Genomic DNA, 23275 nt, shown 5'->3' with positions numbered 1-23275 from the left:
AGAAGTGAGGTTACAGGGAACCAGGCAGGGGGTCTTCTTGGTAGTGGCGCCCATCCTGTGGAACACCCTGCCATCAGATGTCAAGGAAATAAACAAATATCTGACTTTTAGAAGACATCTGAAGGCAGCCCTGCTTAGGGAAGTTTTTAATGTTTGATGTTTTATCGTATTTTTAATATTCTGCTGTGAGCTGCCGAGAGTGGCTGGGGTATAAATAATAAATTTTATTATTATTATTATTATTATTATTATTATTATTATTATTATTATTATTATTATTCAGCAGCAGCTCCTCTCTCCAAGCTTGGTGCTTCTCACAGTTGCTTTTCCTTCAAGAACAGGACAAAACCCAACAGCATTGGGAGACAGTTACACATATCTACTGGATGACATCTATTTTGACCCTCACAATTTCAGCAGCAGAATTCCCCTCCAGCGTGGCTGATGGGTGTGTTTCATCGGAGAATTGCTCATCAGCAATTTTATAGGAACCGCTCTTATGCTGCCGCGCTTAACTTTCAAGGAAACTGAGAAGTTTTGAGTAATTTAAGTACGAGTAGCAGCGGCAGCCAGAGTTCTGCAACTCAAATCAAGTTTTAAACCCGCAAGGCAGAGAAGCAAAAGAGACACCTGATATTGGAGAAGGGGAGTGAGTGGGGGCGTACTGGTTAAACCAGTTGCACCGACACCAACACTTTCCCATGAAAACGAGAGGATTTTTTTTTAAAAAAAGCTTCAAATACACTACATCCTTTTACCTCTGTTGTGGGAGAGGGGAGAGAGAATGAAGAGGGTCAGCTTGTGCTTATGCCGCGGCCACAGAGAAGAGCACTCTGTCCATGCGCAAGGACCACTTGTTTTACAGTCCTAGGCTAGCTCAACCACGACGTGCCTCTCCGCAAAGCGGCCCGTTTCTTTGTCCCTCCTCTCCTCGCCCCTTTCGCCTCCTACTCCCTTGCTCCTCGCCCGCGCCCCTTTCGCGCCCTCCTCCTCCTCCTTCCTGCAGGGGCGGAGCCGGCAGCGCCTGCGCCCGGCAGCACCTGGCTCAGGTGAGCGCACCGCGGAGCAGAGCCGCAGCCCAGGTGAGGAGCGCCCGAGCGGTGAGTGTCGCGGGAGGGGGGCGAAAAGGCCGAGAAGGAAGCTTCCCCCTCCCGACCCGTCTCTTGCAGGTAGGCTCCGTCCCCTCCTGGGCTACGGTCGACGGTCATTCCCGCTCCAGAAACCTGCCCGGGCCTTTGGCGGCTCCAGCTTCCCACCCTCGTGCGCTTTGCTTATCCCCCTGCTCTCCGCGCTCCCTTCTCGCCCATGTGTTTCCTCCTTGCCTGGCCCTCTGTGAACTATTATTACCTCTTGCCCCCCCCCCCACTCTTCCAAAGCATTTTTTTAAAAGGCTGGTGTTTGTTTTGTTCACAGTTTCTGTTTCCCAGAGTCCTCATTTCCCTCCAAACTTCGCCCTCGTTGCTCTGCGCTCGAATCTAATGGAGGCTTCCTTGCAAATAATGGCTTGGTAGTAAGAGGACACTGCGAAAGCCTGAGGGAAAGAAGGGCTCCTTTGACTATAGCCTTGGGTTGGAAGAAAAGTTCCTGCTCTGGGGCCGTCCACACAAGCAGGAGTTGCTTTACTTGGGGCAAGTAAATAACCTCATGGGATTTAAATCAGTGGACGATCTACAGGACTGTTGTGCTACACGACTCTGGCGTGTTTACTGTGAAGTAGATGGGGAAGGCCAGGGCGCTGCACTAGATAATATTGAACTTGGTAGGAGCTGCTCTTTAGTGCATGTAGCTCCTGCTGCTGTAATGTGCCTGAGCCTAAAGTTTCCAGGTGTTTTGGGGAACATTGGAAGTTGCCCTGTGCCCAATATTGTCTACAGAGCCCCCCTCCTCTGGCCTGGATTTCAGACAGGAAACTTTCCCAGCCCTACCTGGAGCTGCCAGGGCTTCGAATGGGGACCTCTGTATGCAAAGCATGGGTTTTGCTATGGAGCTACTGTTCTTGTAGATCACCTGTATGCTGTGGCACACAACTGGAGCAGAGTTGGCTGGGAACTGAACCTCCTTTAAATGGATCCAGCAAGGATCTACCATGCTTACAACTAAGTCTGAGGATAATAGGCTATCCTGAGTCCATTTTTCTTGTGGGTTATTTGAGTTAAGACAGACCTTTTGTCATGGTAACTGAAGTGTTTGATGCGGGTTGATTAACTTATTCTGGCATTGTTATGCAGATTGTCCTCAAGTTTCAGATCTGAGATTAAAGTCTTCATTTATAGCAGGCCTTGTGCAGCTGCACCAGAGAGGAGTTGTAAACACTTATGTTACCTCATCGTGTGCATTTCTAGAATGACCACTTTTCTTGTGCCTCATCAAAGGACAGGGTTTAATAATATTTAATATAAGGGCTTAACTTTGTGGTATTTGGTCTAAAAAGCCAGATAGCCTAGTTACAATAAAGCGGGGAGCTTTATCTCTGTGGATGACACTTGGTGATATTCAGTGTAGAATAATAAAACTGAAAGCAGAGCTTTAAAGTTTGATAGTTTATTATGTTAAAAATTAGTAATGGAGGTACGACCATGCAAAGTAAGGGGTGAGGAGCCTCAGGCCCAGGGTCCTCCAGGCCTCTCTGTCTGGCATGTGGTCCTCTCCCCAGACTGTACATCCTTCTCAGCCACACTCCCTTCCCTAGCCTTTCTTCATACCCTGCCCCCCTTGAGTGATTTTGCCTCTCTGAAGTGTTTCCTTGAACTCTGAGTGCCTCTTAATTGGTTGGGGGGGTGGGAGTACAGCTTAAAGATAAAATTTGCATTTGTTTCTTCATTTTTGCTTTTGGCTCTGCCCATCACTATCTTGCGGCCTAGAAATGTAGCCCTCATTCTGAAAAACGTTCCCCACTCTGGATGTTTAGAGAAGCATTTATTTATTAACTTCTATCCCATCCTTCCTCCCAAATGAGCTGGGTAAGGAGCTGGACATCAAAGTAGTAAGACGTTCTTATTTAAACAAACCTACCCAGTTGTTTTGGGACGTGGGTGGCACTGTGGTCTAGACCACAGAGCCTAGGGCTTGCCCATCAGAAGGTCAGCAGTTTGAATCCCCGCAATGGGGTGAGCTCCCGTTGCTCGGTCCCAGCTCCTGCCAACCTAGGAGTTCGAAAGCACGTCAAAGTGCAAGTAGATAAATAGGTACCGCTCCAGCAGGAAGGTAAACGGCATTTCCGTGCGCTGTTCTGGTTTTGCTAGAAACAGCTTAGTCATGCTGGTCACATGACCCAGAAGCTGTCTGCGGACAAACGCCAGCTTCCGTGGCCAGTAAAGTGAGATGAGCGCCGCAACCCCAGAGTCGTTCGCGACTGGACTTCACTATCAGGGGTTCTTTACCTTTTTATGTCTTTCAGCTATCAAATATATATGTGAAATAAAATGTTCTTAAGTTGCTTCTAAAACTTAATAATGATAAATTAATAACAATAAGTGTGTCGCTTCTTTCCAACCTTGTTCATGGGCATAAATATGCTGCAGATAAGGGCTAATGGGTAGGATGTTGGTCCCTGTGAATAATTTTGAGGATAGGGTTGTGATCTTCTTATGTGATGTCTCCATATGGTGACATATCTCTAACATTGCATCTTAGTGCTGGGAAATTATGCACCTAATGAATTTCTGCCTGCTTGCTAAAGGCACTGTATCTCAGTTGGGAGTGGGGAGGAGGGAAATGAAGCAGTCCTAGTTGGATATTTGCTGGTCCTGACAAAATTGTTACCCTTTGAGGATGGAACACTGAAATAGTGTTGGTCTGTTTTCCAGCAGTCGTTCTTTGAAGTTTAGCTCCCAAGGAGACAAATATGACTGGGGGACGCATCTTGCTTCTAGTGCACATGCATATAAGTATGTGCACATGAATGCAAATATGTTTATGTGCTGCACAGGCTGCTATTTGACACACCGTAGGCGAGAACAAGAATACTGGAAGCATGTCTGTATTTTTCTTTGTGGAATGTTTGAGGGGGTGTACTTGAGACAACTTAAGGAAAACAAAACTGCATTTGAGATTGGTGAAGTAAGATATACTGAATGTGCAGCAATGACTTCACAGGGTCAGAAAAGTGTTGGGAAGGTTTATTCAACTCATTTAGGAGCTTAATGATAAGAATTGCATAAAAGAATTTTGAGCAGCATGCCTTCAAGCTACCAGCATGGGGCATACAAATAGCCCGCAGTAGTATCTGAAGAGCATTCTTAGATAACTGTCTGCCTAGTTTGCCAACATACAAGTCTGTGAAGCAAGAGGTGGGATTTGTACTTTCGGTTTCCCTAATTTGGTTGTGCCAGAGCCCTGCCTAATGTTAAGTGACTGCAGTACTTTGGATACTGCTCTACAGTACAGTGGTACCTCGGGTTAAGAACTTAATTTGTTCTGGAGGTCCGTTCCTAACCTGAAACTGTTCTTAACCTGAAGCACCACTTTAGCTAATGAGGCCTCCTGCTGCCACCATGCTGCTGCCGCACGGTTTCTGTTCTCATTCTGAAGCAAAGTTCTTAAACGGAGGTACAATTTCTGGGTTAGCGGAGTCTGTAACCTGAAGCGTCTGTAACCCGAGGTACCACTGTACTTTGGATACTGCTCTACGGTACTTCCTTAGCTCTCGTGAGGAAGTTTTCTTTTCTTTTTTATGATAGGGCTTGTGATCAGTTGCTGTTGTCAGAGAAATATGCTTCAGGATATATTTGGTTTCACTGTAATAATGGAAATCACCTTTTTAAAAAGGCTGGGACAAATTTGCATATGGTCAAATTTTGTCTGGGCTAAAATAAACAATAACTGACTATTACAGAAATACCTTTTTTCTTTAAAAAGTGGTATTTGAGCAGGAGGGAAGCTGCATTTCAGCAAGAGGGACAGAGGATACCCTTTATCTTCATGCACAATTATGCATATACATTATGTCTATTATGTCTTCGTCATTGTGCCACACTAGCAAAAACCTTTAAAAGGAGATTCCAGCACACAGCTGTAGGAATTCATTTACAAAACTGAAACTATCAGACTTGGGTTCACATAAGAGACTGGGAGTGGCTAGCTCCCTACAGAAAATTGTTGTCCCTCTTTAGGTGCTTATACATGTGACTAATCTTCCTTTGCCAATTCATCACCGGTTGAGAGTAAGTCACGCCTACTATGATTTCATCTCTTAGTCTGGCCGGATCACCTTTTCATTTGTGCTCTGCATGGTAATCTTTTACATTGTTTGGCTTCACATTCCTTCCTGCCCTCGTTTTTTTCCTCCCTTCTCTCATGGTATAACTGATGCTGACATTAACACATGCTTCTGATGAAGTGTCTCACGAAAGCAATGTATCTGTTAGCCTGTTGCAGGAAAAATGAGGAGTTGTGTGGCAACCGCTCTGGCTGGCTTCTTGCAAGGTGTTTGGCGAGCACTGCCTACAAATAAAGTGTTTTGTGTCTTGATCTGTAGTTAACTTATGCACTCCATTTCACTTATACTGCATGTAGCTGGAGAAACTGTGTTTGCTGCCGCACATGCCTGCTGTAAAGGTTTGCAGTCAGTTTCTTGAATGCCTCTGTTTGTTTTTTTGTATTGATTGTCATTTTCGCTACTGTGGCTAACAGAATAACAATAGCAATCTGCTTATTTAAATTTATACACATCCCATCTTTTTGCAGAAATCAGGTCTCCAAAGCATCTGACAATAAGTGAAAAATAATAAACAATAAACACAAGGTTCTTTTTAAAAATAGTGGTTTGGGAGAGTAATTGAAAATATATGATCCCTATGTCTTATGGCTTCAAAGAACCATAGAATTGTAGAGTTGGAAGGGATCCCAAAGGTCATCTAGCCCAACCCCCTGCAAAGTAGGAATCTCAACCAAAGCATCCATGATAGATGGCCATGCAACCTCCTTAGAAACCTCCAGTGAAGTAGAGTCCACCACCTTCCGAGGGAGTCCATTCCATTGTTAAACAGCTCTTACCATCAGAAAGTTCTTCCTGATGTTTAGTCAGAATACTTTCTTGTAACTTGAAGCCATTGGTTCAGTACCTACCCTACAAAGCCGGAGAAAGTAAGCTTGCTCCATCTTCCATGTGACTGCCCTTTAGATATTTGAAGATGGCTGTTGTTTCTTCTCTCAGTCTCCTCTTATCGAGGCTAAACATACCCAACTCCCTCAACCATTCTTCACAAGGCTTGGTTTCCAGACTGTTTATCATCTTGGTCACCCTCCTCTGTATACGTTCCAGCTTGTCAATATCCTTCTTAAATTGTGGTGCCCAGAATTCATTCTGTTAGTTTTGGTCCAGCTCTGCAATCCATTAAGGTCATCTTGAATCCTGATTCTGTCTTCTGCGTCGTAGTCTACACCTCCCAATTTGGTGTCATCTGCAGATTTGATGGGCATCCCATCAATTCCTTCATCCAGTTATGATGAAAAGACCACCTGTGCCCCTAGTCCCTTCAGGAACCAGGAACACCATTCACATCAATTCAGTGTCATGACCTCAAGGCATTAAATGGGATTTGTAAACACTCCAGTGTTGCCCCCTCCCCCCCGCTTCTGGCCTCTGCATGGCTCAGCCTTTCTTCCCTTCGCCAGGTTCCTCTTATCCTTCTGCTTTCCCTGGGAAAAAACACTCTTTAGTGGTCAGTTGGAGCAAACAGCAATTGGGTTTTCCGTGGATTGCAGTTTGTTCTGGCTTAAAGCTAGAGAGTGGGAAAGGAGCAGGGCAAGGGGAAAACTGTTTGGACCCGTTCTTTCTAGACACTGGACGAGCAGAAGTGGGGGCAAGGCCTTAGATATTTCTGCTGCTGATTTGACTATCCCAGCTGCTGCTGTTCAAAGATTCTCTAGTGATCATAGTCACAAATAATGACTATGCTGTAATGGTGGTACTATTTATCATGTGTTGGATGCTTTGTCTTTACACTATGGCCAACAGCCTAATGAGGAAGCTGACCTTCTTTCTCTTCTGTCTTTTGTCCTTTTTAACCATTCCTCTTCACCACTGATCCCTTTATTTTTCCTCTTGTCTGTCATATTTGCTGTTGTGTTAGTTTTCTGCTCTTATAGGGTTGATTTTTAGTGGGGAATGAGCTTTGTTCTGTGTGTGTGTTGTCTGTGTGTGTTGTCTGTTTCCTTATTGCTTTTATGTGTGTTTGGGCTATGATGTCACCTGTTGATGTACCACTGCAGCTCTGGCACTACACCTGAGCAGTTGCAGGGATTCATTACTGGGTGACTGGGTGTCTGTCCACTGATTCCTTAAGATTTTGCAGTGGTGGATGGTGTCTTTGCATTGGAACTTCAATCTTCTGCATTGGCACATGAAGTCTAAAAGCCCAATCATACTTTGAGTGTAAGGCCCTACTTTTGCACTTGACTATAAGGCATTGCTGGGGACGCTGGTGGTGCTGTGGTCTAAACCACTGAGCCTAGGAAGGTCGGTGGTTCGAATCCCTGCGATGGGGTGAGCTCTCGTTGCTTGGTCCCAGCTCCTGCCAACCCAGCAGTTCGAAAGCACATCAAAGTGCAAGTAGATAAATAGGTACCACTCCGGTGGGAAGGTAAACGGCATTTCTGTGTGCTGCTCTGGTTTCGCCAGAAGCAGCTTAGTCATGCTGGCCACATGACCCGGAAAAACTGTCTGCGGACAAACGTTGGCTCCCTCAGCCAGTAAAGTGAGATGAGTGCCGTGACCTCAGAGTCGTTCCTGACTGGACTTAACTGTCAGGGGTCCTTTACCTTTACCTTTTTATAAGGCATTGCTGCTTGGTAGTTCTGTTTCTTTAATGATGGAGCTGTTGACTTGCTGTGGATCATATGTTCCTCCCCTGCTGTGTAGCATCATGCTCTGGTAATGGATGCTTTAGTTGACTGCATTGATGAGTATTTAATATTATGATGACTAATTCTGAAGAAAAAGCATGCTGTAAGAACAATCAGAAAAAAGGGTGTTGGTTCAGAGTTCAAAAACGTGTTTTATCTATGAGGAGCACTTCCAGAAGTATAATATTTAATGAAAATGTTTCAACCATGTGCTCCAAAAAAATTAAGTATTTTTGATGTGGTGGTGGTGTGATGATTTTCTGGGTATGGGAGGAGCAGAAAAAGCAAGAGGGCCAGAGGGCGTCTTAGAAAACGGAGGTTGAAACAGGGGGTGCTGCAGAAGAGAAGAGATTAGACCCAGGGAAATGAAGGAAACTGAAAAGAGTGAGGAAGTTTGCAGCAACTTGAAATAATCGGCTGTATCCATTGGTGCAGATCTCTTAACATTATTGTGACATCACTCTGGTTATATTTATGTTGATTGTTTATTTCATAGCTGAAAGCTAACCCAGGGCAAGTAAACATGTTATTGCAGCTGCCTGTGCTACGGTGCCCTTTCTGGCTAATTCGTTTTATTTAAAAGCATTTCTAAACCACTTAATATTTAAAAATCTCTATAAACTGTGTACAAAAATAAAATATTAAAACAGGAACATAAAAACAGAGACACAATCTATGGCATATTTCTAAGGAGTGTACACATTTATTAGGCCAGGGATGGGGAGGCAGTGTTCCTCCATATGTTGTTGAACTTCAATTCCCATCAGTCCTTGGTTGCAGATGATGGAAATTATATAGTCCAGCAACATCTGGAGGACCTCAGGTTCCTCATCCCTGTATTAGACCTATTATTATTATTATTATTATTATTATTATTATTATTATTCACATTTCTTCTTGGAGCAGAATAAGGCTGGGATTACATGTGTCCTAGATAGAAGGGCTCAGTGGTAGGCCACATACTTCACATGAAGAAGATCCCAATTTGAACCCCACAGCATCCCTAGGTAGGTCTAGTATAGGCTCCTCTATCTAGAACCCTAGAGAACTCCAGCGTTGACAAGATAGACCAATGTTCTTACTGATTAGCCTGGTTTACAAGCCACAGTAAGCAAAACAAAGACTTACTGGGATTGCACAAATGTGCCGGCTGCTGGAAGAAGCTTGCAGCTGCTTTGTTCCTTCCTGGTCTTTCCACCCCCTAAACATAGCCAAGGTTTGGCTGACTGTGCTGTCTGAACCTGGGCTCTCTTCTAGCTAGCCATATGACCTGTACATTGTTTGGATGAGCCTGGTTTGGATGAAACGCTTCGCCCAATCTTTACTTAGCACAGTGCGGTGCAAGAGTAAAAAAGACCACAAAGGAACAAGGTGAATTTAAGCTACTCTCTGGAATCCTACATCTTTGTGCAGTACTGGTAAACCATAGTTAACCGATCTGTGAACGAAGCCACATGTAATGTACAGATGAACTGCCATTTCAAAGCAAGTCAACTTCAGACCATGACCTATGAAGCTGATGGGTTTAAGCAGAGTTTGTTTTAAGCCAGGATTCCTGATTCATACTATTTAACGAGCTGGCTGGGGGAGCCCAGTGTATTGTTCTACCATGGCTTAGCATTAATTTATCAGCATGGGTAGTATAAACCATTTCCATGTGTTCCTTTGTGTGGCTGCTGCTTTCAAATGGTCTGTTTCAGAGACATGCGCCACACTGTGATGCAGTGACAAAAGTAAAGTGTCCTAGATGTTACTGGTAGGAAGAAAGAAGCAGACACAATTTTGGAGGGGCTAGAGGCCACAGATATGTTGCTGTATCTAGTTGTGGTCTTGTTAGTTAAAAACTAAAACTAAAACTGTACCATACAACTTAGTCCCATTTGTTCAGCTGTTCTATCCCATCTTAGAATTGGTGTCCTCAGTGTATTAAAAATGGATAAAGGCCGAGATTTTAAATTAGAATTCTTATTTATATTTTGGGGGGCTATGCTCACCTGAGTTCAGCTAGTATTTCCAAGCTTATCTTGATAAGTTTAAGTTGACTGGATTCTCCCCTCCCACACCTTCAACAAAACTCAGGGAGTTGGCATGGTGTTTAAAGCAGCCACAATTGGTTTCTATTGCTTTGTTATCTAGAAAATGAAATGCTATTTGCATTTGCTTTCCCCCCCACTCCAGATAATGGCGTTACATCCACGGAGAGTTCGATTGAAACCCTGGCTGGTAGCTCAGGTAGACAGTGGTATGTATCCCGGTCTCATATGGCTTAACAGGGTTGCAAAGCGATTTCAGATCCCTTGGAAGCATGCAACTCGGCACAGCCCTCAACATGAAGAGGAGAACACAATTTTTAAGGTAATGAAATAATTCCATTCCGCTTTGGAGAGCCAGTGTAGATGAACTAGTAGTCATGGACTGGTGAAATCCAGATTCATGTTCAGCCATGCACTAACCTTGGTCAATCATTATACTGTCTTACGGAGTTATTACAGGGATAACATAGAAAAAAACCCCACCCTTATTTGCCATCCTGAGCTCCTTAGAGGAAGGGTGGGATGCAAATGTAATAAAAAGTATTACAGGTGACTTGCAGCAGCTAAGACCATTGTTTGCCAGCACCTTCTGCTTCATAGTCCAGGAGGATCACTGCTGCAAATGAATATGCATTTGCCTCCACTTCTTCCGTTTAGAAGGCTAATGCATTTCCTAGTGTTCATTTGTTTTGTTCATGTGATAGCAATTGCTTTAAACTTGGACATCATGGCATGCCACTGTATTCTGTTATTAAATGGTGTTTTAGTTACCATGGGATCAAATTGGTCAGCTGTGCTTTTAAAGCAAATATGATCCTAGAGCTGTGAAGAGAGATATGCAGCACCATGAATGTGTACTCAGATCATAATACGACTTGTACTGGGAAATACTGTGGCAAAGCAATGTGAAAGGGGCTGTTCTATTTAAATCATTCATCTTTCAAGTACTTGTGGGATAGAGAGATGCCTCTATAGTTTCTGCAATCAGTTCTGTCACATTTTTAAAGAGACTGATAATTTTGGCGTAATGCTGGTGGTCAACAGAAAAGGTTTAAAGACTGTCTCAAGGCAAATCTAAAAAAAGTAGTATAAACACCGACAACTGGGAAACACTGGCCTGCGAGTGCTCCAGCTGGAGAACAGCCTTTACCAATGGTGTCATGGTCTTTGAAGACACTCAAACTCAAAATGCAAGGGAGAAACGTGCTAAGAGGAAGGCATGTTTGGCAAATCCACACCGTGATCAACTCCTACCCGGGAACCAATGTCCCCACTGTGGAAGGATGTGTGGGTCCAGAATTGGCCTCCACAGTCACTTATGGACTCACTGTTAAAATTGTGTTTCTGGAAGACAATTTTACTCGGCTACGAGTGATCGCCAAAGAAGAAGAAGAAGACTTGTGGGATACAGCTTCCTCCCTCCCAATCAGCTGCTTTTTGCCTTATCATCACTCTGTGTACTCTGTGCTCCTGCAGAGTTGATTTTCCTGTCCTTTATCTGGTTGTTGACTGTTTCTCTTTGAAGGTAGCTCTTTAGTGGCTTCCCTTCTGAGAATCAAGGTTCTAGTTATCTACTTCTTAAGTCTTCATCTCTTCTCAAGTTAAGAGTCCTACAGCATGCCAGCTGAGTCCCGTAAACCTGCATAGACTTGCACTGCACAAGGCTCTTCTGGTTTATTGCTGTTGGTTTTTGACCTTGTTCTGATGAACTGTTTATATTTTGGTTCTCAGACTGAACTGAATTTGATGCAGAAATTATTTTAGATCATTTTATACGTTCTGGAAGCAAACTCCTAGGCATTAGCAATGGCTACTGTTTTAAGGAGAATTTTACAAATTTTCTGTGTTAAGAGATTTTCTTAGAAGATTATTGAGCAAAGCCATGCTTTTGTGGTGACCTGTGAAATGCTCTTCCTGTGGTAGCTTGCCTGGTACCTTCCTTACATATTTTTAGGCACCAGACAAAAGCATTCCTCTTCTTTCAGGCTAAGTAAACAATCTATGGCCTTTTATATGAGAGTGTTGTTTGTTACTCTGTTATGTATTTTTTTGTTTTTAGATTGTAAACTGCCCTGTGATCCTCAGATGAAGGGTGGCATAGAAAATTAATAAATAATGTTACCAGGATAAATCTGGGACCTTAATTCCACATACAAATAAGTAAATAAATGAGAGCCTGGTTTGCCATTAGATTGGGTTCCTTTAGACACAATTGGGTGGCCTCTATTGGAATGGTCTGTCATACCATGCATAAAAAATTGGTTTGGATAATCCTAAAATGATTTGTGCTGCTTTTGTCTGTTTGTGTTGGGGAGGGGGAAAACAGTGCCAGTCATGTCTGGCTGACTAGCTGCTGCACTAAGTATTTACTGCCTAGACTTATGTGATAAATGCAAGTTTGTTTGGTAGCATGATTCAACATTAGCTGGCATGATGACAGTACTTAACTGAGCATGATGTACTTTGCTCCCAGGCCTGGGCTGTGGAAACAGGAAAGTATCAGGAAGGAGTTGATGATCCTGACCCTGCGAAATGGAAAGCCCAGCTCCGGTGTGCTCTCAATAAAAGCCGGGAATTCAACCTGATGTACGATGGCACCAAAGAGGTGCCAATGAATCCTATTAAAATTTATGAAGTGTGTGACATTCCACAATCCCAGGGAGCAATAATTAATCCAGGTGAGATGCACAGTGATTCTGTTGGTTTTTAAGGAAGCCTGGTAACAGGAAGTCTTCTATATGCCATGATGCTATGTTGTTAGTGACTCCTGCTGGGTAACTCGTTTTTAATTGAGTAAGCATTTCACCTTCTCATTTGTGCAACGTAACTAACACAAAGTGAACTGTAGGTGACAGTTCTGCCTAGTCAAGGTTGCATTCAACACAGGGATGTTATTAATTGTTCAGCTTTCTGTTTTGTTTTTAATCAAGTCTAAAAGAGAAAAGATTTCAGGGGAAAGCTTTGAAGATCAGGTGCATGCTACTAAAAGCCAGAAGCAAGAGGGGAAAGGCATGGTGTCTGGGCTTAAGGGCTTTCAGTTCTTCATGGCCTTCCTTTCCCTTGTTCCCTCTTTTGCACATTGTCCCTAAGCAAGCATTCTAATAAGATGGCAGTCTTTAAAATTCCATTCTTCCAGAAATGAGTGTTTCATTAAATGAAATTCACTGGGAATTTCTCCTGCATGTTTACCATTGAAAGAAATGGACCTCACTGGGCACATGTATGTGTACCTGGTAGAAACATTTTTGGAGTTAGCTGTTGGATGCAGAAGGCTAGCAGGTTCTGGGATCAGCTAAATGTTCATCTGGCCCTCTGTGCACCTTTGTCCAAACCAGCTGAGAGGTTGGATGAGGCCGGTTGTGGGATTCTGGTTGGATAGTACAAGGGCTGGGAGAGAGTTGCTTCGTGCTATATGTCTTCCATGCATAAACTGAGAAGCATGAAAAGACTATTGGCTCTGGTGCTGTTTCTGGAGCTATGAAGCAAAGCAAACAGTACTTTGAATAAAAAGCCACAGGAAAGAGATGATTGTACACAGTGCTACTAGTAGAATTTTTCTGTGTAACTTCTGTGGGTGACACAAATGTCCATTCCACTTCTTTATTCTCTTCAGTTGATAAAATTCCATATTACTTGCTAATTCTCCAACTGCACTTTTCCTACAGGTTCTACTGGTTCCGCTCCATGGGATGAGAAGGATAATGAGCTTGATGATGAAGATGAGGATGAATTAAACCAGCCTCAATCTCATGTAGCAATTCAGGATACCTTTCCATTTCTTAATATCAATGGTTAGTAGATAGACTCTGGCATAGAGTGCACATCAAACCCTATCTTTTAAATGGCATTTTTCACTTCATTATTACAATATGAAGCAACCATGCTTTCAGAAAACAGTCTTTTAAAAATCTCTGGATTGCAGCTCGGCTAGCAGTTGCTTGACCAGTACGCTGCAGAAAATGGCAAAAGGAGAAAGGCAAAGTCTGCGCTATATGAGAAGTACAAGATTAGTCTGAACTGAAATATTCCTATTGTTCTGTGTTGATATGTTCATACACATGTTTAGTGTGGTCTAGCTGTCCAAAAGCTAGCTAGGTGTGAAGGAAAAGGCCATTCCCTTGAAATCTGTGCTGCTGTCATGGGTTGAACTGGGCCCTTGAGAGCTGTGAGGCCGACTGGGGCAGGGTGTGGAGAGATATTTGTGCCTTCCCCTTTGGTTGCAATGATGCTGTTCCAAGTGGGGCAACAGGCTGTTGCAGCAGCTCCCAACAGAATATAAAAAATAGAATCAAACATTAAAAATTTCCCTAAACAGGGCTGCCTTCAGATGTCTTCTAAAAGTCAGATAGTGTTGTTTATTTCCTTGACATCTGATGAGAGGGCATTCCACAGGGCGGGTGCCACTACCGAGAAGCCCCTCTGCCTAGTTCCCTGCAACCTAACTTCTCGCAGGGAGGGAACCGCCAGAAGGCCCTCAGCACTGGACCTCAGTGTCCGGGCTGAACGATGGGGGTGGAGTTGCTCCTTCGGGTATACTGGTCCGAGGCCATTTAGGGCTTTAAAGGTCAACACCAAGACTTTGAATTGTGCTCGGAAACGTACTGGGGGCCAATATAGGTCTTTCAGGATCGGTGTTGTATGGTCTCGTCAGCCACGCGCAGTCACCAGTCTGGCTGCCGCGTTCTGGATTAGTTGTAGTTTCCAGGTCACCTTCAAAGGTTAGCCCCACATAGAGCTCATTGCAGTAGTCCAAGCGGGAGATAACTAGAGCATGCACCACTCTGGCGAGACAGTCCGCGGGCAGGTAGGGTCTCAGCCTGCGTACCAGATGGAGCTGGTAGACAGCTGCCCTGGACAAGAATTGACCTGCACCTCCATGGACAGCTGTGAGTCCAAAATGACTCCCAGGCTGCGCACCTGGTCCTTCAGGGGCACAGTTACCCCATTCAGGACCAGGGAATCCTCCACACCAGCCCACCCCCTGTGCCCAAAAAACAGTACTTCTGTCTTGTCAGGATTCAACCTTGGCACTATGCCAAGACCTCACAAGTCACTGTGACAGTCACTTAGCTAGCATTCTAATAAGAGGGTTAATTCCCACAATGTAGCAAGAGCAGACACACCTTTTTGCCCAGTGTGTAGCCTATAATGATGATGCAGCTTTGTAAGTCTGTTCCTTGGAGTGTGGTTCTGGTTTAACAGGTTTTAACAGTAATATTGTCTCAGCAGACACATTTGCATAAGTTTCCCAAGAACCAGACCTTGTTTAAAGTTATATTTTGATGGTGATGTGTTTTGAAATAATATTACTAATCCACAAATGGTGTTTATTATGGTGCATTTTATAGTATACACTTTTCATTCAATGAACCTTTTTAAAATGTTTATTTTCTCTTGCAATCTAATTGTCTGTCTGGTGCATCTCTACCAATATTAATTCTTTGATCTCATAATGGGGTACATATTTTACTATCTAGTAAACTGTTCAGTTAGAAGTGATAGGCGAGTTCACTTATTATTGCATAGGGGGGAGTTTTCCTTCAGTAAGTTTGCAAAAGGCCTAGAGACTGATCTTTCTTTTTCTGTGTACACTTTGAAAGACATTTTAGGTCAAGTTGGGACATGTTGGCTGTGATGTTAGAATTACACTGGAGAAATCTGAGGGCATTGACCATTGTGTTCAGTAAAGAAAGTTGCTTCTGATTAACCTTGCCAATTATTTCCAAGATACTATACTTTTTACAGCAGGAATGCCAGGCATAAGTTGTTGAGTATATTTTGTACAGAAAGATGGGGTAAATTATTAAGTGAGAACTCCTGTGGCCATATCAGGACTTTAGGGGGTCCCAATGTGTCTTCTAGCAGTTCTTCCATGCTCCATACATTATTAAATTAACTTCAGAACTGGGAAGTTGATTTTCCCAGGCAAAGCACTAACCACTCAGAGCTGCTGTTGGATTCCACAGCAGTGGGTAGAATCCAACATTGTGCAAATGGCTTTCTGCTTGCATAGTGGGACTTCACCTTCCTCTCCCTGCACCCCTAAATGTGCTCTGCAGGATCCAGGGGGCTGCACTGGAGAGGATTAGGTTATATCTCCTTTCTTATGTATTGTTATAAGTATTGCATTTTTTGTTACGTTCATATTATAAATGGTTAAACATAGGTAACTTACCCAATCTGCAGGGGGCTTTTTTAATTTTCCCAGGGCTAATGTCTAATTGAGGCAAATTGATAGTTCAATGTTAAGGTCAGTTGGAATTGGCAGTTTTAGTGAACAGTTATAACCTGGCCCTAGGGCATCTGCTGGATAGGGGATTTTGTTTTCCAGTCCTTTTGACTGTGACACGCTTGCTTTATAAATGCAACTTTATAAACCAAGTTCCTAGATATCCTCACTACAATTTACAGAAGTATGAGCCATGGATCCCCACCCACCCTTTCTTGGCATAGCAGTTGCACCATCTTGATCACCAGTGCTTTTCAAGTCATTTGTTAAAAACCTGGGAAATGAACTGTCTAGAGTGGTCTTCAACTCATGGGCTGGGACCCATTGCTGGGTCACAGTTTGACCTGGCATGCAGCAGCACAACCACCATTCAAATGTATGGCAAAAAATTAAGTGGGTCCCCAATTGCATGTGTGGGCTAAAGGTGAAGCCTTGGTTGGAAAAGTCTATTGATCGAGAGCGTGCAATTAGTGCTGATATCACGTCATTACTGTGCTTGGAGCTAGATAATGCAAGCTGCATTCTTGCTTCTTACCAAGATATTACTTACTGGGGGGGGGGGGGAGTTGTAACCACTGGGGTTCCTTTGCTGATTGAAGGCACTTTGATCCAGTGGAGGCTTCCGGCAGCAGAACAAAGAACACTATTTCTGTTGATTCTTCCCTTCTCCTGCAACTCCTTTGACCACCAGCTCCAAACCGCTTCAGAGGGTTGCGGGACTTTTTAGAGCAGTGTGGGAGGTGCTGCAGAGGGAGTCGGAATGAACAAAAGTTGCCTTCCTCTCCATTCAGCTGATGGAAACCTCTGGACACAAGCCAGAGTATCCAAGCTTTCAAGTTCTTTTTTGTCAGACTGAATGAAAAGGAAGATAAATTACCATTGGTAGAAGGTTAAATTCTTAGCCACATAAAGTAGTTGAGCTATGCTTGCCATTCCAGTATGAGAAGTGTCCGAGTGACATCTTGTGTAATTTTAAAAATGTCAGCAGTCCTTCAGGATATAATACTACTACTACTACTACTACTACTACTACTAATAATAATAATTTATTATTTATACCCCACCCATCTGGCTGAATTTCCCCAGCCACTCTGGGCAGCTCCCAATCGAGTGTTAAAAATAATACAGCATTAAATATTAAAAACTTCCCTAAACAGGGCTGCCTTCAGATGGCTTTTAAAGAGAAGATAGCTGCTTATTTCCTTCACATCTGATGGGAGGGTGCTCCACAGGGCGGGCGCCACTACTGAGAAGGCCCTCTGTCTGGTTCCCTGTAACCTCACTTCTTGCAATGAGGGAACCGCCAGAAGGCCCTCAGCACTAGATCTCAGTGTCCGGGCTGAATGATGGGGGTGGAAATGCTCCTTCAGGTATACAGGACCGAGGCTGTTTAGGACTTTAAAGGTCAGCACCAACACTTTGAATTGTGCTTGGAAACGTACTGGGAGCCAATGCAGATCTCTCAGGACCGGTGTTGTGTGGTCCCAGCGGCCACCCCCAGTCACCAGTCTAGCTTACATAAAATGTACTACTTATGCTTAGATTCCCCAATGGCACCCACCAGTGTGGAGACCTGCAGCCCTGAAGCTGCGTGGCCAAAGAATGAACCTGAAGACATTGAGATGCCTATGCCTCCTCCGGTTATGCCCCATGATATGTTCAGCTCTCCTGAAGTCTGGATTAATTCTCTTCCAAGTAAGTCTGTCTGTTGACTATGTCGCTAGATACATCTAGATTGTTGTGTGCATGTAAAGTCCACATAGGGAGTATACTACATATTGCAAAAACATGCTGAACGTGTGCTGTTTCCCCCCTGCAGTTATTTCTGTTTAGATTGGGGTAGCCCAGAGAGGCTTCTGTGTCTGAAAATGTAATGTACTCATTGGCATCAGCAGATGAACAAAAGAAAACCAGCTGGAACCTGCTGTTGAATTTGGAATAGTGTGTGTCAGAAGTAACTTCTTACACTAGAAGCTTGTGTAAGAAGAAGCTTGAGGTGGTCGTGATCAGCCATACCAACTGATAAGTTTGTGTCTACTGATCAGTGCTGCATTCGTGTGAAGAGCAAGCCTCTCTGCGATAGATGAAGTACTGCTGCTGTTATTTGGTGTTATCTTGTGATCACCCTGACTTTGGGAGTTGGCTCTTGGTTTCCTTGGCACTTGTAAGGAAGACTAATAATTCTGCCCCTATTCTGTGCAAATTTCATTCAGCCCTAAAAAAGAGCCATGATAACCGGAAGAATAAGAAATCAAGATAACAAACTTTTTATAAAAGAATGGAAATGGTTTATTGAATATTTACAGATAAATTGCAAACAGATTAAAAACACTGGCAGGATTATTGTAATAACCTGCAGTTTCATAAGAGTTTATATTTAAAGTAGATAATTATATGAGCAAATAAAATGAATTTGGATATGCAGAAGATATTAAAAAATAAATTTAAGGAACCACAGAAAGAGGAGGAAGGAAGTCAAACTTTGAAATGTTAAAATGATTGTAAAATTAATGAAATGTATACATTTGAAAAGTATAAATAAAAACTTTTTTTTTTAAAAAAGTGCTATGATAGACAATGCAGGTTGTTGGAATTATGGATCCTGTTGCAGTGTCTGATATTCTAACAATATATCCTTCTAATCAAGTGACAGACCTTGAAATCAAGTTTGAGTATCGAGGCAAAGAGTTTGGGCCAACAATGACTGTGAGCAATCCCCAGGGCTGCAGACTTTTCTATGGAGAACTGGGTCCAATGCCAGATCAAGAAGAACTCTTTGGTCCTATCAATTTGGAACAAGTAAAGTTTCCAGCACCGGAACAGATCACCAATGAAAAGCAAAAGCTCTTCACAAGCCGTCTGCTTGATGTCATGGACAGGGGGCTGATCCTGGAAGTCAGTGGCCATGCTATTTATGCTATCAGGCTTTGCCAGTGCAAAGTGTATTGGTCTGGACCGTGCGCACCTTCTGGCACCACACCAAACTTGATTGAAAGACAAAAAAAAGTCAAGGTGTTCTGCTTGGAAACATTCTTGAGTGGTGAGTAATTATAATGCTCTTGGGTCACCATCACAGAGTAGCCAATATGTTCTTTTTAATCCCTGAAACATTTTGTATACCCGATTATGGTACTGCAGCCCATTGGGATTGGGTCCCAACCGGTTAAGTCACCTGGGGCTGTGTCTGGTGTTACTGGTATGATGCAGATAACAATTTGTGCAGAACTTGCTGGGCTCACAATGTGCACCTTATAGTGTTTGCATGCAGGCATTAGTGAATGGGCATTGGTTCGATGTTTGTTGTGCTCTAACATAGCTGGTTGAAGAGAAGCAATTCTCGCTTCTTCCTTTATTTTTTGCCCTGAATCAATCATCAGGAAGCATAGCTGTGGTTGACGTTCTCGCCTATGGTCAGTGAAGTGGCATCCCTTATATTTGTTATAGTATACAGGGTCAAAGGGAAAACAGCATTGATAGCTAATATCATTATGGCATCTCTAGACAAAAAGATTATGGGAGAGAAGATAGAAAAGAGTGTAGGAGAATTGGGTTTTGAACTAGAAGAGGCAATATGTGGGAAATAGTGTTGCATCCAATATGTGGGAAATAGAGTTGTACATCACAAGCTTTGCTTTCCCTCCTGCTTAGAACTGATTGCTCATCAGAAAGGACAGATTGCTAAACAACCCCCATTTGAGATCTACTTTTGTTTTGGGGAAGAATGGCCAGATGGAAAATCCAAAGACAGGAAACTGATTGTTGTTCAGGTAAGAGAACAATGAATTACTAAGGAGCGTTAATTGTCAGAACTTACTGTGAGAACATTTAGTTGACTCCTAGTTTTCACAAGATATAACTATGTGCCATTTTATAACCCAGAAACTTTAATTCAGCAGCCGATGTAAATGTACACATTAGCATGCATTCTGCTTCTATCAGGCGTGGACAATGCAAAGAAAAATGTGTGACTCTAGAGCCCTGGCCACTGGAAGTCCATTGTCTACAAACATTTAAGACTTGGGGCAGCCTCGATATTTGAAAGCTGGGGTTCTTATAGTGTTGAACGACTGTACTGATACCAGTTTCAGCACTGGCGTGTTCATCCACAACACAGACACGCTTATTTGCAATATTTATAGACCACCTTTCCAATGAAAAGGTTTTACAGCACTTTAAAATACAAATAAAAACCATTCATACGAAACAGGGGGAAATATAACTGAAGTAATAGCGGTTTAAAACTACCTAAAAGCATAGTCTTTCCACTAATGCCTGAACGCCCAAGAGAATAAAAAAATATCAGGGAAGAGAACGTGGATGTCCCCTGGAAGAGCCACCTGGCAACTTGGAACATCTGTGTAAATAGCCTCGGCCGGATAGATAACAACTTTGCCTTCCTCAAAGAAAGATCTTGAGGTCAAAACTCATGAATATGGCCCTCTGGGTTGTGTATCTGTATGTGTTTGGGAGAAGGCACTCCTTGAGTTGCTTAGGACAAGACAAAACCACCAAAAACTGGCACCTCTGAATTCTGCCCTGAAACAAACTGGTTTCAGTGTTATGGAATAGGCGTAATGTGTTTGTGCCAACCAATCCATGTCAATACAGTGGCACCTCTGATTACAAACTTAATTTGTTCCGGAGGTCCGTTCTTAACCTGAGGTACCACTATAGCTAATGGGGCCGCCTGCCGCCACCAGACGATTTCCATTCTCATCCTGGGGCAAAGTTCTTAGCCCGAGGTACCACTTCTGGGTTAGCAGAGTATGTAACCCAAAGCGTTTGTAACCTGAGGTGTTTTTTAATCCGAGGTATCACTGTAGATGGCCAATGACCATAGCTGCCACCTGAGAATCTAGGAGTAACGACAGGTCCAGGAGCACCCCCAGGCTAGAACCTGCCCACGAAGGGACAGTGATTCCATCAGTGATAGGCATTTTCTTAGCTAACAGGTCAACTGGGTCCCCAGCTACCATAAGAATAATTGAATAAGTTTGTGCAGTAGTTCATACTACTGCTCTTTCATCTTGGCTGCATTAGCATCCTATCTGTCTGCAACCAATTCTACCTGAAAGGCAGTGCAGACCATGTGGGCCAAATGTTTTATCTGAGGCCTGGATTTTTACAGATGATTGGAGCTAACATCCTGAATTGGTAGGCATTTCAGAATTGTTACCAGTGCATCTACTCTGCTCGCATTGTGAGAACATATGTTCTTTTATTTATCTTACATCCTTATCCTATCTTTCTTCTATCATGACTAATAATGACTCAAAATGAAAATGAATGCAAGAGTGAAAATTTTTGTGTGTGTTGCTGTTATACCTTCTACTTGAGCTTTTAGCTTATTATTTTCGGATACAATTGAAAATCCCATCTGGATTGACGCTGCAAAATTTCTTTCCAAACAGGTAATTCCAGTTGTAGCTCGCATAATCTATGAGATGTTCTCTGGTGACTTCACCCGCTCCTTTGACAGTGGCAGTGTACGGCTTGAGATTTCTACCCCTGATATCAAGGACAACATAGTTGCTCAGCTGAAGCAACTCTACCGCCTCTTGCAAAATCATAATGAAGGCTGGCCAATGCAGCCACCAAGCATGGAGATGGCCCCGCCCCTTGCAGCACAGTGATGACCTGGTTTTACCTAAATGAGAAATTAGCTGGATTAATGGATTGTGTGTTTATATTTCAATTAATTTTAAATGTCTTTTGAGTAAGTGCAACTGTAATGTATTATGTACAACATAATCTGTTTTAAATTTATACTTTGCAAAAACTGCTCTGGATTAATGCATGTAGACGAGAACATTTGTCTTTCTCTTCAATTAATGTAAATATATCAAATGGCATTTACCGTAATTTGCGCCTTAATTTGTGTGTTAAATGTTACACACAGTTTTCTTTGTATATGTGATCAGTGTTCAAGTGCTCTTTTTAAAAAGTAGTTTCACAGGGCTAACAAAAACACTTTCACCTTAGTTTTATCTCACCCACTGGCTTGATAACACAGTCAAATTTATTACATAAATCGCATGTTTCTGTATATTTTTTTATATAAAAAATAGCCAGTGCTGTTGGCACATGTGAAATGTTAGAACTAATGCAAAACATTTTTTTAGTGTCTGTAATTCTAACTGTTCAGTGAAACTGCTTTGCAAAGTAGTAGTAGACTGAGAAGTTATCTGGATTTTCCACTGCTATTTGATAGTATTTCCTGTCTGCATACACTACAGATGAATAGTGCAAAATAATGACTTAAGTCTTAAAAGGCATAGTTCTTATTAAAGTTACTTAACAATCAGTTGAGCCAGATCTTACAATAAATGAAGTACAGCTAAGGTATTCGGAAGATACTAAATTGTTAACTGGAAATCCAAGAAGCTGCTTTTATTGTAGTTCCACGTTGCATGCTGCAGCTCAGTACAGCAACTAGTGGCGCCTTCTGTTGGACTAATCCTTGCTAACCTGGATTTGTCCAAAAAGTCTCCATTGTTTGTAAGTATATCAGATTGCTAGAAGATAGGGAAAAGCACCAAAGCCCCCTGCTTGCTCTGTGCAGGACCTGTTTGGCATAGATGTAAGAAGATTGTGGAACCTAGGAAATTTGAATACTGTTTGAGATGTAATATAGCTGGCTTTAAATATGACAGTGCTTTCAATGCTAAGCTTTGTTCTGAACTGGTTAAATGGCTGCATTTTTGCGTGTTTCTTTCCTCTGCTGGAAAATGCCTTAAAATGTCCCATAATAAAGTTTCTGGTTAACTATAACGTTTTCATGTCTCTTTTACTAGCAAGAGTTAAGTATATTTAACTTGCACCTCCAAGAAAACTAGCATTCAGCTCTGTCCTACGTAGCATTTTGTCTGAAACATCTTGAATTGAATGGAAGGAAAATACCTTGTGTACTGCAAATGTTTCCCTATGGTGGAATTCAATGCTATGCTATTACAGACATTCCATCTGTGCAAGAATTTCAGCTTGCCAGATGGAATTATCCCCCCTAAAGTGTTGTTCTGGGGGTTCTCCCAACCCTCTGAGCCAATTGCAGGAGACACATGGAGAGTGTGAAGATTTTTTATTTGTGCGCAGTTGTGGACGAAATGCAATTATTTTGCGGTGGAGACAAGGGAATGTAGAACTGTGGTTGGTATTTAAATATCTGTGT

The 23275-nt window shown here is 42.7% G+C and overlaps 1 protein-coding gene across 3 annotated transcripts; it reads left to right on the top strand.

Moving 5' to 3' along the window:
* Positions 1–1009: 1009 nt before the first annotated feature.
* IRF6 (interferon regulatory factor 6) lies at positions 1010–22878 on the top strand. 3 transcript variants are annotated; one of them, XM_028734477.2, is made up of 8 exons: positions 1010–1169; positions 10024–10200; positions 12352–12556; positions 13544–13669; positions 17650–17802; positions 18755–19147; positions 19756–19874; positions 21519–22878. In XM_028734477.2, the coding sequence occupies exons 2-8, from the start codon at positions 10027–10029 to the stop codon at positions 21738–21740; spliced, it is 1392 nt and encodes a 463-aa protein (XP_028590310.2). In that variant the 5' UTR covers positions 1010–1169; positions 10024–10026; the 3' UTR covers positions 21741–22878. The 3 variants fall into 3 exon arrangements, with proteins under 3 accessions (XP_028590310.2, XP_028590309.2, XP_077785181.1); XM_028734476.2 differs by having other exon boundaries at positions 1062–1082; XM_077929055.1 differs by lacking the exon at positions 1010–1169 and adding an exon at positions 1462–1628.
* The last annotated feature ends 397 nt before the right edge of the window (positions 22879–23275 follow it).

The sequence above is a fragment of the Podarcis muralis genome, chromosome 5, assembly GCF_964188315.1.
Source record: "Podarcis muralis chromosome 5, rPodMur119.hap1.1, whole genome shotgun sequence".
NCBI lineage: Eukaryota > Metazoa > Chordata > Lepidosauria > Squamata > Lacertidae > Podarcis > Podarcis muralis.
Note: the sequence above shows the minus strand (reverse complement) of the source record. Positions and strands in the feature narration are given on the sequence as shown.

Excerpts from the sequence above, each read along its gene's own strand:
- IRF6 (XM_028734477.2), top strand. The coding sequence starts at position 10,027 with ATGGCGTTACATCCACGGAGAGTTCGATTGAAACCCTGGCTGGTAGCT. Across the intron at positions 10,201-12,351 it reads AGGAGAACACAATTTTTAAG|GCCTGGGCTGTGGAAACAGG; the intron begins GTAATGAAATAA and ends CTTTGCTCCCAG. Across the intron at positions 19,875-21,518 it reads GGAAACTGATTGTTGTTCAG|GTAATTCCAGTTGTAGCTCG; the intron begins GTAAGAGAACAA and ends CTTTCCAAACAG.